Source organism: Rattus norvegicus, chromosome 3 (genome assembly GCF_021556685.1).
Source record: "Rattus norvegicus strain SHRSP/BbbUtx chromosome 3, alternate assembly SHRSP_T2T, whole genome shotgun sequence".
NCBI lineage: Eukaryota > Metazoa > Chordata > Mammalia > Rodentia > Muridae > Rattus > Rattus norvegicus.
The window spans coordinates 145,865,998-145,880,390 of NC_141536.1; the positions used below are offsets into that span (position 1 = coordinate 145,865,998).

Genomic DNA, 14,393 nt, shown 5'->3' on the forward strand with positions numbered 1-14,393 from the left:
CTCACTCCATCTCTACAAGGTCAGTTTAGCCCCTGGCCTGCCTGGCTCTACTCAGGCAGGAATGATGTGTGGGAAGAGACAGAGCACCAGTGTGAGGCAGGCTGACTGACTGGTCAGCGTTCTATGCAGTCCTAATCTTGCAGAGCCACAAGAGGAGAACTCCTGATGGCTCTAATGAGATAGTTCCAAGCAGCGTGCTACTTTTTCTCCCTGGACTGTTTTCAAGGGAGGAGTGACAGTGTTGAAACGGGACACTATTCTGTCTGGTTTGCAGGCACACAGCCATGGAGAGTTGCACAGTGGAGACAGCAGGCTTAATCCTTCTCTCCAGCACTGCACAGATTCCGCTCCCTGGGCTTGGCCCATAGCAGCAATTTTCTGACCTGGTGGTCTGCTCTCTTGCCACCTTGTTATGGATAGGATTGTGTCCACGAAAGACACTTCTATAGGCCCAGAAAACACCTGGCAACAGAGGGTTTTTTTTTCCCCTTAATTGCTTCAGACGAGGTATGGTGCCCCCAGACTGAAAGGTGAGGCTGTTGGATGTGTAGCCTGTACTTCCGGGGCTTGTCCCAGCCACACACATCTGAAGAGAAGTTAAGTCACTCACCTGCTGAGTCATTCCTGTCAGCTGAGAGGGAAAACCACCCCTGTACTGCTCAGACCCGAGGACCCAGATCGCACTGTGACAGCCACCTTGGCTTCCCTGTAGTTTGCCTACAAGTTCTCAATGTCAGAGCTTTGGCTTCCTTGCCAGCAAATGAGGCCCCAGTGGCCTCTTTATCATCACGAGGCCCAGTGAGCAAATGACTGGAGTGTACTGGCTCTTCTGCAGGCCCCTGTGAGCACAGAACTTCCCATACTGGACACACATGAATAGACAGTGAGTGCTAAGCCCCTGTCACAGTGGATGCCAGCAAGCGATGCCAGTGGCCCTGAGTGAGAGCGACCTGGATGGAGACAAGGCCAAGGCTGGAGTAGACTACCATCCAGAAACCACACTGGGTCTTTTAAAATCCGTCTCATACAAAAGATCAGCAACATTTTAAAATCTGAAAACAGTTCCAGTCCTGACTGTTGCCATCATTTTAGGAGAAGAGGCTAGAAGCCATGTGGAAGATGAGGCGAAGGGAGGATTTGAGGGAAGGATGCAGAGCAGAACACATAGTGGTTGGGACGAGCAAATCTAGAAGCTCTTGGAAAGTAGAATAAACAGGCCTTGGGGACAGATCGGTGTGGGGGCATGAGGGACCAGGGAGAACTTAGAAATGAACTTGGGCAGCTGCATGGGTGGCAGTGCCAAAAGCTGAGGTGGGGGTGGGTATGGTGAGGACGAAACAGCTAATGTGTGAGAGGCATGACAACTGTGGTGTATACACACCCCCAGAGGAGCGCTTCCACTGCAAAAGCAAGCACGTCTGCACCGTTATCCTGCTTTTCTGAGTCCTCCAGGACCACTGGTCACAAGGAGGCTACAGACAGAATCTGGAACAGACTGGTCTTCTCATTCTGGCATGGGACTCTAGGGGGGCTGCTAAGTATAAAAAACTAGATTTTATAGTTAACGACAAAGCAGTGAGAGACATATATCCTAGCTCTGCTGCTCATCAACCGAGACCTCAAGCCAGCCCTGGTCCTTTCTGGGTGCTGTTCCCTGTGTTTATAGCCTGAGCCTATCCTGGCACTTTGTCTAAATGAATGGCACAGGGCCTGACTTGCTAACTAAAGGCAGTGTTGGGGATAGTATGGCCGTGGTGTGACTGCTGTGGCTGGTGTGGCCGTGGTGTGACTGGGGTATGGCCGTGGTGTGACTGGTGGCAACACTGGAGGCTGCACGTATTTGATCTTAAAATAGCTGTTCCTCTGGGGCTGGGGATTTAGCTCAGTGGTAGAGCGCTTACCTAGGAAGCACAAGGCCCTGGGTTCAGTCCCCAGCTCCGAAAAAAAGAACCAAAAAAAAAAAAAAAATAGCTGTTCCTCTGAGCACATAGAAAACAAGAGAGCCTGGCCCTGCCTGCTCCATCATTGCATTCCCTCCCTTGTCCAAGTAGCACTGTCCTGCAGATGGCTTGCTGGTGAGACAGCCATGAGAACATGTCACCGTAAAGGTGCCATCCAATGAAGGAAGACATCCAACGTCGGCCTCTGGCCTCCACACACGTATATACACACATATGTATACACGCATACCTACAGACACGCATACACATGACCACAGGCCCATGTGTACACCATACACACAGTATACATGTCTGTGGTAGAGTGTTGGTGGTTTTATAAAGTATCTGGACACTTTCGTAAAGGAATGCAGCAGAGAAGGAAGGCTGGGCAGTCATTATAAGTAGCATTTGTTGTTATTTTTTTAGTTGTATGTGTTCCAATAGTTTCCCTGCATGCGTGTAAGTATATCCCTCAGAGGCCAGAAAAGGATGTCAGATCCCCTGGGTCTCCAGTGGTTAAATACAAGTGATTGCGAGCTGCCACTTGGGTGCTGGGAGCTGAACCTAGGTTGGTTATAAGAGCAGCAAGTGTTCTTAACCACTGAGCCATCCCTCCAACCCCAGACATATGTTCTCAAGAGGGCGCGCCTGTTACTACAGGTGTCTAGGAAGCCCTGCCACCTGACTGTGGCACTGTTAGGCTGCTTTAACTGCCTTCTGGGTATGGGGCATGAGGCAATACCCCCTGGTGAGGCCTAGGGTGGGGGACAGTGGAGAAACCCGCACCTTGGAAGCATCCTTCGGCAGGTACAGGAGGAGCAGAGGCAGAGGTAGGGCAGTGGCTGAATGGAAGGCAGGGAGGGGCTCAGATGCTAGAGAGTGGCTGAGTCAAGACAGAGAGAAGGTTGGGTCAGCACACCTTGAGACCTGTTGCAAAACAGTGAAAGGAGGACCACTGAGACCCTGGTCACTCTTCCTGCTAGAGGAAGGCCAGGTTTCTGGAAAAGATGCCATGTGACCTGGGATGGTTGAGTTGGAAGGATACGGGACATGCCCATGCTAGTTATCTGCTGTATAGTTGACTGGGGGTGGAGTCCCAGAGCCAAAAGGGGCGAGGCAGCAGGAAGAATCTCTGTAGCATGAAGCCGCATAGGACAGCCACTAGGCCGCTATACCAGCCCCCACTGCCACAGGCTGGAGCTCCGAGTAGCAGCTCAGAGACCTGGGCAGGCCTCAGTAAGCTCTCTGGTGTATGCCTGAGTTCTGCTCTGGGCACCTAGAGGCAGCTGGCTTCCAGGAAGTGTGCAGGTGCTGTAAGGACGGCTCTCTGCTCCCAAGACCCACAGTGACATTGACATCATATCCTGCTGGGTTTGCCTTAAGCATGAGCTGCCAGTGGACTCTGCAAGGGTGTGCAGTTGTCAGCCACTCTTCTGGGACTTGATTTTGTTTGTTTTTCTAATTTTTTTTCTTGGCAAGTGATATTAAATAATAGTGTTGGGGGACTTTGGACACCATTGAGTTCTGGCTGGAGGAGGCCCAGCAGCTTGGAGGATGTGAGCTCCAGTCCTGAAGCCTTCTCATAACACCCACAGGGCCATTTCCCTGAGCTGCAGTTCCTCCCCTTGCAGGAAGGAGGCTGGGCCCTGGGGACCTAGGTAATGCCAGAAAATAAAATTAGCTAGAACCTGGGCTCAGCAAATTCAACACAGATGTCTTAGTTAGGGTTATACTGCTGTGAACAGACACCATGACCAAGGCAACTCTTATAGAGACAACATTTTATTGGGACTGGCTTACAGGTTCACAGGTTCAGTCCATCATCATCAAGGCAGGAGCATGGCAGTGTCCAGGCAGACATGGTGCAGGAGGAGCTGAGAATTCTATATCTTCATGTGAAGGCCACTAGGATCAGACTGGCTTCCGGGCAGCTAGGATGAGGGTCTTAAAGCCCACATCCACAGTGACACACCTACTCCGACAAGGCCTCACCTCCTAATAGTGCCACTCCCTGGGCCGAGCATCTTCAAGTCAGCACGGCAGAGGAACCTCTTTGCCTTCCAGAGCTACGAGGTAGCCTTAGTCTGCTTTTTAATTTTTTTTATTTTAGCTGAAGGGGGTTGAAGGCTAGAGAGATGGCTCAGCAGTTAAGAGCACTCGCTTTGCTTGCAGAGGACCTGGGTTCAATTCCCAGCACCCACATGGTGGATCACGGCCATCTGCAGCTCCAGTTCCAGGGGCTCCAATACCTTTTTCTGACCTCTGGGCACCGAGAACACATATGATACACAGACATATATACAGGCAAAACACACATAAAATGAAATAATAAATCTTAGAATAGTTTGAAAAAAATATATCAAGGGGCCAAATGCAGACAGCAATTTTTCCCAAATTAAGTTCCAGCCAAGGCTACCCAGTGAGACCTTGTATCAGGAAGCAGAGGCAGGTACACCTTTCCCCATGCTGTGCTGGGAATGTTGGCCTTGAATACAGGACAGTGCTCTTGAGTCATGGGCACTACAAGGGGACACAGAACTGCTATCATTGTGTGTATGAAGTACCCAGGAGGAGCTGGGAGTCCAGATTCCATGGGAAGTCACCCAGCTGACATGGGTCTTGAATTTAAACTTGCTTTCTTTTTTTTTTTTTTTTAAGATTTATTTATTTTATGTATATGAGTACGCTCTAGCTGTCTTCAGACACACCTGAAGAGGGCACTGGGTTCCATTACAGATGGTTGTGAGCCACTGTGTAGTTGCTGGGATTTGAACTCAGGACCTCTGGAAGAGCAGTCAGTGCTCTTAACTGTTGAGCCTGTTATGTGTTTTTGTTCATGTGTATATGTATGTGTGTGCGAATGTGCATGTATGTCTAAACGTGTGTGTGTATGTATGTGTGTGTATGAGACTGTGTGTGTACTATGGAAGAGTGTGTATATGTGTGCATATGTGTGTGAAAATGTTATTTAAGTATGTAGGTGTGTGTGAGTGTATACAGGTGTTTATGTGTAAGTGTGTGCGTATGTGTGCGTGTGTTTAGGTATGTATGTGAGTGTGTAGTGTGTGTCTGTGTGTGCAGCTGTGTATGTGTGTGAGTGTTTTGTGTATGAGTGAATATGTATGTGCGTGATGTGTGCAAGTGCATAGGAGCCACAGAGCACATGTGGAAATCAGAGGACAATTATGGAGTTAAGTTTTCCTTCCACTGTTATGTAGACTCTGGAAATTGAACTGCATGGCAAGTGTTTTTGCTACTGAGCCATTTCACCAGCCTGGCATGCATTGTTTTAATTTCATTTGTTTGTTTGTTTTATTGCATTTATTTATATGTTTATTTGTTGCATGGGGGTTATGTGTGCCACGTGCACTTAGAGGTCAGAGGACAGCACAATTTTGGCAGTCCGTTCTCTCCCACTCTGTGGGGCCATTGGGCTTGCTACACCCCCCCCCCTTCTACTCCCCGCTAAGCGATCATGCCACACACCCCACCCCCACCCTGACATGGAATTAAACACTGCAGACCAAGTGCAGCTTGAAGACAAAGCCCAGGCTGTCTGGCGTCCCCTGGGCCAACCTGCTTTTTGCTTCCTTTGGGGCCATAGCACTCCTCATGTAATCACCAGATGAGAGGAATACCAGATAGGAGCCATTCCAGATTCTTCTCTGGCCTGAGCAGAGTGGCCTGGGGCTCAGCTTGTTTATCTCCCAGTGAGGCCAGACCCAGATCTGCAGCTCTGACTGCCTTTTTTTTCAGCAGCAAAACCTTTGTTCCAACCAAACATGAGGGTGCACCATGGCTATAAAGCAGAGCAGAGCTGCCCCAGCTACTGAGGACCTGGGCTTCTGGTCTGAGGCTGCCTCTGACCTCCCACAAGGCGCCTCCACCAGACCCTGTAGCACTCGGTGCAGTGATAGCTCACCTGCCAGCTGCCTTCTTCACCCTCAGCCCAAAACCTGGGGAGTGCCAGCCACAGTAATGGCCCCACAGCCAAACCTCACTAATGCTGTCCTAGCCTGGGGCATCCTGACAGCCACCGGGCCACCAACCCTGCTGGTGCTTCCTGTGACTTCACCTCCCCCACTGCCCCAGGTGTCTGTCACCTTACATCTTACCTTTTATCTTACACATAAAGCATGGGACTGAAGTCCCACAGGCCACTGGACTGGAAGGTAAAGGAGCCCAGATGCTGCCTGGTGCCAGGTACTTTGAGACCCTGGGCTGGGAAATGATCCTTCCCTTGTGTCTCCATGGTGTGCTTCAGTTGACAGAATCCCTTTGGTCAAGCTGGATTCCTCTAAACAGTACTCTTTTTTTTAAATCACCACACAGGAGGCAGAACCGTCTGAGCCCAGGAGTGCAGAGGTGCCCAAGAAGCCCAAGGCTCCCATCCCTTCCACCAACAAGAGGCCAAAGAAGGAGACCAAAAAGAAGCGGTAGACTCAGAGGCCTGAGGAGCCCAAGGCCCTAGCCTTGGGGACAGCCCTCCTGGGAACCAGCATCCTGTTTGCTCTCAAAGACTGTCTCTCTCCTTGGCTCAGAGTCTGAGATGATTGAAACTCCCTTGACTGCAGAGATCTGAGCAGTCGCTAAGCCCCAGCTGTGCAGACCACCACTTCCTCTTCCTTCTCTCTTGTGGTACACAAGAGATTCCCGAGACCAAGCACTGCTCTGAGGGTTCTGAAGTCAGATCAAGCTCACAGGGCAAACTATTCACATTAGTCCTCTAGCCCAATGCATCACTAAGTGTGGAATTGTTGCCTAAGGCTGCAGACACACCCTCTCCCATGGCTTGGCCACATTTGTTACTTCTGTATGCACAGAACTTCTCGTACGTTCAGGTCAGGATGCATGGCTCTGCAGTGTGGAGCTAGCCCACTCACTGCAGCAGCCAGGTCCTGAAGATGTTGGGGGTTGGTGGGGGAGGGACAGTCGAAGGCCTGGGCCCAGTGATGCCTGCAGGAGAAGGTACTGGCTGAATGAGGCCAGATTTCCCGAGCACAGCCTTTGTAAGCCTTTGAAGTAGGCTTGTCACTTTCAGACCAACCTCTTTGTAACCCATTTTAACATTCAAAGTGCCTTTGACTTCAGCCTGTCCTCCCCACATCTCTCATTCCCTGACCAGTAAAGGAAATGATGTGGAGAAGTCAAAGCAAATAAAGTGTCCCGCATGCTGAGCCTGCCTGTGTAGCTGCTGAGGAGGGAAGCGGGCAGCCTGGGTCTCTTCTGAGGGTGAGGGGAACACTGTCCCCAAAAAATGGGACAGTGGGGGGAGAAAGGGCAGCTCTGGTCAAAGCAGCCCTCCAGGCCAGACCACTCTGGAGCGGTTGTTCAGAAAGAGTCCAGTCAGTGGCTCCATGCTATCCTTAGTTATTGGAGACCCTTGCAAATTAGTTTCCACAGGGTCCAGACCCCTATCTCCATCGGTCCCTCCTGCCAGAGGACAGTACTGCAGTCCATAGAGATTCGAGAAGTATAGTACAGTATAGTACCATACAGTGCAGTACAGTGCAGTACAATACAGTGCAGTACAGTGCAGTACAGTACAGTACAGTACCATACAGTGCAGTACAGTGCAGTACAATACAGTATAATACAGTATAGTACAATACAGTACAGTGCAGTACAATACAGTACAGTGCAGTACAGTGCAGTACAATACAGTACAGTGCAGTACAATACAGTACAGTGCAGTACAATACAGTATAATACAGTATAGTACAATACAATACAGTACCATACAGTACAGTACAATACAGTGCAGTACAATACAGTACAGTGCAGTACAATACAGTATAATACAGTATAGTACAATACAATACAGTACCGTACAGTACAGTACAATACAGTGCAGTACAATACAGTACAGTGCAGTACCATACAGTACAGTGCAGTACCATACAGTACAGTACAGTGCAGTACAATACAATACAGTACAGTGCAGTACCATACAGTACAGTGCAGTACCATACAGTACAGTGCAGTACAATACAGTACAGTACAGTGCAGTACAATACAGTATAATACAGTATAGTACAATACAATACAGTACCATACAGTGCAGTACAGTGCAGTACAATACAGTATAGTGCAGTACAATACAGTATAATACAGTATAGTACAATACAATACAGTACCATACAGTACAGTACAGTGCAGTACAATACAGTACAGTAGAAAGTTTTAAGACTCCAGGCAGCTCTGATTATAGAGCCTGAATCAGCTGCCCAGCACAGGCCCTGAATTTGGTGCCCCTAACACCACAAAGTCAGGACAACAGGCTCCCTTGCCTGTCAGATCCTTTCCCAAGTGTCATGGGGGCTGCTGAATCACTTGGGTATTGACACCTGTCCATTTCAGGTGCTAGTCCAGTCCTGAGACACCACAGTGGAAGTGAAACCCAAGCCCAGAGACTATGCAGTTTAGTGGTATTTAGTGTATTGGGCTGTGGGGTCCCTGCTCTACAGAGGGATTTGACAAGGCCTCTGAGAACCAGGGACATTCTGGTTGGCAAAGGGCCACTTTACAAACACAAGCACACAGGGCTTCCGCTGAAGTCTTCTGTTTGACAGTCACCTCTTATCCCAGGCTACCGAAACAAGGAGCCTTTGTGGAAACCTTGGTGCACCTGGCCTGGTGGGCGACGGACACACAAGCAGATGTAGAGTGGAGTCTATCAAGGGGTCACAGCGGGTTCACTGGGAGCCCAGCTCAAGCGCCATTCAGACCAAAGTTTAGCCAAGATGCCTGGCCAAGTGCAAGTGACCAGCCAACCAAAGACTTGGCAGGAATTGAGAGCTAAGGGGTTATGGTAGGTATGATGCCAGGCCACTATAGCTCTGTCCTCTGAGGGAAAGACCCTCTTGCTCCCAGGAGCAGTTCTACCTTGGGTCCATCTCCTTGTGTTGCCTCAAAGGCTGCTCCCGAGATCCCCCTAGGACTCATGACTGCCATGTTTCTCATGCCCTCCTTCCTTCCGTACTGTGGCAGAGGTGAAAGCATCAGCTTTCATGAGTCTCTTCTGATTCCTACTCATCCAAGGGCCTGGGAGACACCCTTGCCTCCACCTTCTGCCTGGCCTTCCCAAGGCTGAGCTCCAGGCTCCAGCTTTCCTGAGTTACCTGGGGTTTCTGGGACAGAGAAGCAGAGGGATAGCTTGATCATCAGAGGCTATGGGTGGAGGCAGACTCATCCTATGATCCAGTCTGCAGGCTGGGAAGCTGGAACTGAGGCCAATGGGGAGTAAATTCCAGTCAGAATAGAAGGCCTAGAACCAGGAGCAAGAAGGGGATGGACGGCCCAGCCCCTGAGCCAGGGTGGGGGTGGGGGATCCAAGCCTCCTCACCTTGTTCTATTTGGCACTTGGACCAATTAGACAAGGCCCACCCAATGGGGGAAGCCTGCTCACTTCAGTCAGTAGTGAAAAAATCCTCGTCTGTCTGGGAACAGCCTTGCTGCCTACCCAGAAATAGTCTAACCTAGCATCTGAGGATCCCACAGCCCTGGGGAGTTGATGGAGTAGCCATCACACTGCCCGGTGCCAGCCCTTCCCAAACATCTCTCCTGACCTGACCCGCCAATATCTCCCTGTAAGTGCCAAAGGCACCACAGAGAGGATTCCTGGGCTCTTCACCAGCGTCCCAAGTCAGCTGGTCAGAAAGCTCACGGTCTTCCACCTTTATGGAGAACATGTCTCCTTAAAAAAAAACAAAAAAACAAAAAAAAGGGGTTGGGGATTTAGCTCAGTGGTAGAGCACTTGCCTAGCATGCGCAAGGCCCTGAGTTCGGTCCCCAGCTCCGAAAAAAAGAAAAAAAAGAAAAAAAAGAAAAAAAAAAAAAGAGAGGCTGAAATCAGAGGATCCAGGTTCAGTTCCCAGCATGCACCTGGCAGCTCACAACTGTAACTCCAGCTCCAGGGGGTCCAGTGCCCTCTTCTGGCCTCTGAGGGCATTAGACAAATACATGGCATACATGCATACATGCAGATAAAACACTTGTGTACATACATTTTAAATTCTTGTTAAAATTGAAGTATACAATTCAACTTTATGTATATAGAAATACATACATTATACATAACGACTGTAATCATGCTAGTTATATATAAAACCATCACACTCAAGAGTGAGTGCACGGGGGTTGGGGATTTGGCTCAGTGGTAGAGCGCTTGCCTAGCAACCGCAAGGCCCTGGGTTCGGTCCCCAGCTCCGAAAAAAAAAAAAAAAGAGTGAGTGCATGTGTGTATACGTGTGAGGGGTGTGAGTGTGTGTAAGAGAGCAAGTGAGTGTACAAGTATTTTGAACACTTAGAATCTGCCTCCTCAGGACATTTTAAGCACACACAACACCATGACCTGGGATCAGGATGCTACATGTTAGACCTCTGGAATTCAGTCATCTCGCATAATTGAAGCTTCGTACCTTTGGCCAGTATCTTCCCGTGGCACAATCCTCTCAGCCCCCGGTATGCTCCATTCTGCTGTCTGTTTGACAAGGAAGATTATGGTATCCTGTATTTGCTTAGTCCCTACATCATCCTCTGGTACCCTTTCTGTTGTTAGAAATGGCAGAGTCGGGGCTGGAGAGATGGCTCAGCGGTTGAGAGCACTGACTGCCCTTCCAAAGGTCCTGAGTTCAAATCCCAGCAACCACATGGTGGCTCACAACCATCTGTAATGAGATCTGATGCCCTCTTCTGGTGTGTCTGAAGACAGTTATAGTGTACTTACACATAAAATAAATAAATAAATATTAAAAAAAAAAAGAAATGGCAGAGTCCTTCCTCCTTCCCTTCCCTCCCTCCCTCCCTTCCCTTCCCTCTCTCCCTCCCTTCCCTTCCCTTCCCTCTCTCCCTCCCTTCCTTCTTTCCTTTCCTCTCTCCTTCCTTCCCCAGCTGCCTGAGTTCTGGGATTATAAGCAAATACCACAATGCCTAGCTTTTTTTGGTGTTAAAATGTGTTCTGTTCAATTATTTTCAAAGCCACCTTTTCTCTGTTTCTTTTTGAAGCAGAGTCTCACTGTGCAGCCCTGGCTGTCCTGGAACGTGCTATGGTCCAGACTGGCCTCAAACTCACAGAGATGGGTCTGTCCGCCTCTGATTTCTGGGTGCTGGGATTAAAGACATGTATCACCATGCGTAGCCTATCTTTTGGAGCCATTTACCCAGGGCCTTGCGCTTGCTAGGCAAGCGCTCTACCACTGAGCTAAATCCCCAACCCCCATTTAAAAGTTTTAACTGCTGACAGGTACCGGGGTTCTAACTCCTCCTTGTCCTTGCCAACACTTAGCTTTTTCTTGAGAGAACATCATAGCAAGTGCGAGGTAGCTGGCCTTGTTTACACTTCCCCAACAATGGGAGTCGAGGGACTTCCAACGCGCCCGCTGGCCACGGGGAGACCAACTTTGGAAAAGTGTCTGTTGAGGTCGTTTGGCCATTGTTAAGCCAGACAAATGAGCTTTTTTGCTACTGGATCTCGTGCATGCGATCTTAGACCTTGGCCCTTTATTAACTATGACGTGCAACTTCACCTTTCTATAGCACAACTTCCATCTCCTTTCCTCGCTCGTGAGCCTTCTGTGGGACATTGTGCACACGTTTGCTTGTTCCTTGTCACATGGGCTTTTCTATCGTATCCAGATGGGGGGTAGACATGGGGGTGCACACCTTTAACTCAGGAGCTGGAGGCAGGCAGATTCTGAATCTGAGAACTACCTGGTCTACACCATGAGCTCCAGGCCAGCCAAGGATACATAGTGAGGCCCTGTCTCAAACAAACACCTGTTGCCAAGGGTAATGTCGAGGAGCTTTTTCTCCTCCTCCTCCTCCTCCTCCTCCTCCTCCTCCTCCTCCTCCTCCTCCTCCTCCTCCTCCTCCTCCTCCTCCTCCTCCTCCTCCTCCAAGTTTCCCTTTGTCAGGTTTTATGTTTCAGACTATAATCTGTCTTAATGGGCTAGAGAGATGGCTCAGGGACCTGAGTTCAGTTCCCAATACCCAAGTCAGACAATGGTTAACTCTAGCTACAGGGGAGCTGGCCACCCGCTTCTGGCCTCTGATGGCACCTGCATTCACGTGCACATGCTCACACACAGACACTCAGGCATGAAAATAAACTATTTCACGATGAAGTTTGTATATCTGGTAAGAAGAGGGAGGGTCTGGTTTCACTTCTTTGAGTGTTACTGTCTTACGCCATGTTTTGAAGGGAGACGCATGTCTCTAGTGTATATTTCTGGTGGCCTCATTGAAGATTAGTTGATAACATGTACTTGAATTTCCTTCTGGCTCTATTCCACTCTCCTGCTCCATTTTATATCATCCTATTTTTATTATTACAACCTTGTACAGTTTGACTTGGGGGCCCATCTGGCTTTGTTTGAACATCTGGCTTTGTTCTTCTTGGAGATACTTCAGACTATCCAAAGTTCTTGGCAACATAGGAATTTTAGGGTGACTTTTTTCTTTTTTGTTCTTTTTTTTTTTTTTTTTTCAGAGCTGGGGACCGAACCCAGGGCCTTGCGCTTCCTAGGCAAGCGCTCTACCACTGAGCTAAATCCCCAACCCCGGGTGACTTTTTTCTATTCCTATAAAAAAAAATGAATTTTGGAAAGGATGACACTGAATCTCTAGGTCACATGGGCTAATGCCAACATTTTAAGTTTTATTAATTCTTCCAGTCCATGAACATGGGAACTCTCTCATTGTGGCTTGAAGGATCCACAGGCTTGCATGTGGCTTGTCTCCTAAGGGCTCCCGTAGAAAGCCTGGTCCCCAGTATGGTGATGTAGATAGGATGTGATGGAAACTCTCTTTAATACACAGGCCAAGTGGGAGCTTTCTCTGGCCTGGGGGGAAGGGGGCGTCATCATCATAAGGAAATGTTTCTATGAACTGTCATGAGAACAAGTTGTTAGAAATGCCCGAGCCAGCTTCCTGAAGCCCTCTCTGGCTTCATATCTGTTGCGATAAACCCGTTCTTCCTAAGCATGGTCCCACCTTGATGTTTCCAGCTACAGTGCTAAGCAAGAAGCCAAACTGAGAGATCACGTCTCTCATTAATCCACTCTTACTTGGATAAAGGACAATTTTCTCTCCCGAACTACAAGGGCTGCAAGAGTTATTCCTCCCAATCTCGGATTTTCAGGCTCCAAACTCTGATCTAAATAAACTTCTTTGTAAAGTAGCCTGCCTCGGGTATTCTGTTATAGTATTAGAGAACATAGCAATATAAAACGTATCTTTTGGGGAACAAGGGTTGCTAGGATTTGAACTCAGAGCTTTGCGTATGGTAAGCTCATGGTCTACCAAAACGCTGTATCCCAATGAGCCAAACATCTTAAAAAATCTTGAAGTTACCCTTGACTCCTCTGTCTTGGTTGATCCTTAAGTATCTCCTTGCAGCTTAAAATTTAGAACGATCCCCCTGTCTCACCATTTCCTGCCACTGTTGAAGTCTGGCCTACCATTATTTCAGCCTGAATATTGAGCAACTTCTTCTCAACATAGCAGCTGGCAACAGCCTAATAAAAGTTGTGAGACTAGGGGGCTGGGGATTTAGCTCAGTGGTAGAGCGCTTACCTAGGAAGTGCAAGGCCCTGGGTTCGGTCCCCAGCTCCGAAAAAAAAAAAAAAAAAAAGAACCAAAAAAAAAAAAAAAGTTGTGAGACTGGGCCAGCAAGGGGGCTCAGCAGGTAAAGGTGAGTGGTTCCAAGGCTAACCCGAGTTTGATCCCTGGAGAACGCATGGTTGAAAGGGAGGACCAACTCCAGCAAGTTGTTCTCTGACTTCTACTGTGTGTGTGCCTGTCTCTTCTCCACTCAAAATAGATAGATAGATAGATAGATAGATAGATAGATAGATAGATAGATGATAGATAGATAGACAGATGATAGATAGATAGATAGATAGATAGATGATAGATAGATAGATAGATAGATAGATAGATAGATAGATAGATAGATAGATAGATGATAGATAGAAGTGAGAATTTTTTAACTTGTGAGATCATGTCTCTCACCCACTCCCATCTCCCTCAGATAATAGCCCAAAATTTTCCCTGGAACCCAGCAAGGCTGCAAGGGACACTTCACCTCCTTTGACTGCTCCCCAACTCTACCCTATTTTTACTGGCTTCTACCTTCCAAGATACCAAGCAACCCCAGCTCAGGCCTCTTCTGCCCCATGTTCCCACTTCCTTTACATATGATGTCCCGAGACATCTGCGTTCTAATCCCCAAAGCCTAGGCCAGGGTGTGGGGTTGCAAGTGTAATCAGGCTAAGGATTTGAGCAGGGGACACTAGGGTATCCAAACAGCCCAGTCTCATCCCAAGAGTCCTTACAAGAAAGAGAAAGGAAGATGGAAGTCAGAGAGTGTGTGACCCAGAAGCAGAAGTTGGGGCTGTGAGCAAAGAGCATGGGCTGACTGAGGAAGTCATAAGATGAGGTGTAGAATTCCCA

The 14,393-nt window shown here is 48.6% G+C and overlaps 1 protein-coding gene across 4 annotated transcripts in view; it reads left to right on the forward strand.

Moving 5' to 3' along the window:
- Manbal (mannosidase beta like) overlaps window positions 1–7,117 on the forward strand; it is a 29,613-nt gene extending 22,496 nt beyond the window's left edge. For all 4 annotated transcript variants that reach the window (XM_087653936.1, XM_087653934.1, XM_087653935.1 and 1 more), the window contains 1 exon segment: window positions 6,273–7,117. In XM_087653936.1, coding sequence (XP_087510062.1) covers window positions 6,273–6,380 — 108 coding nt within the window. In that variant the 3' untranslated portion in view covers window positions 6,381–7,117.
- The last annotated feature ends 7,276 nt before the right edge of the window (window positions 7,118–14,393 follow it).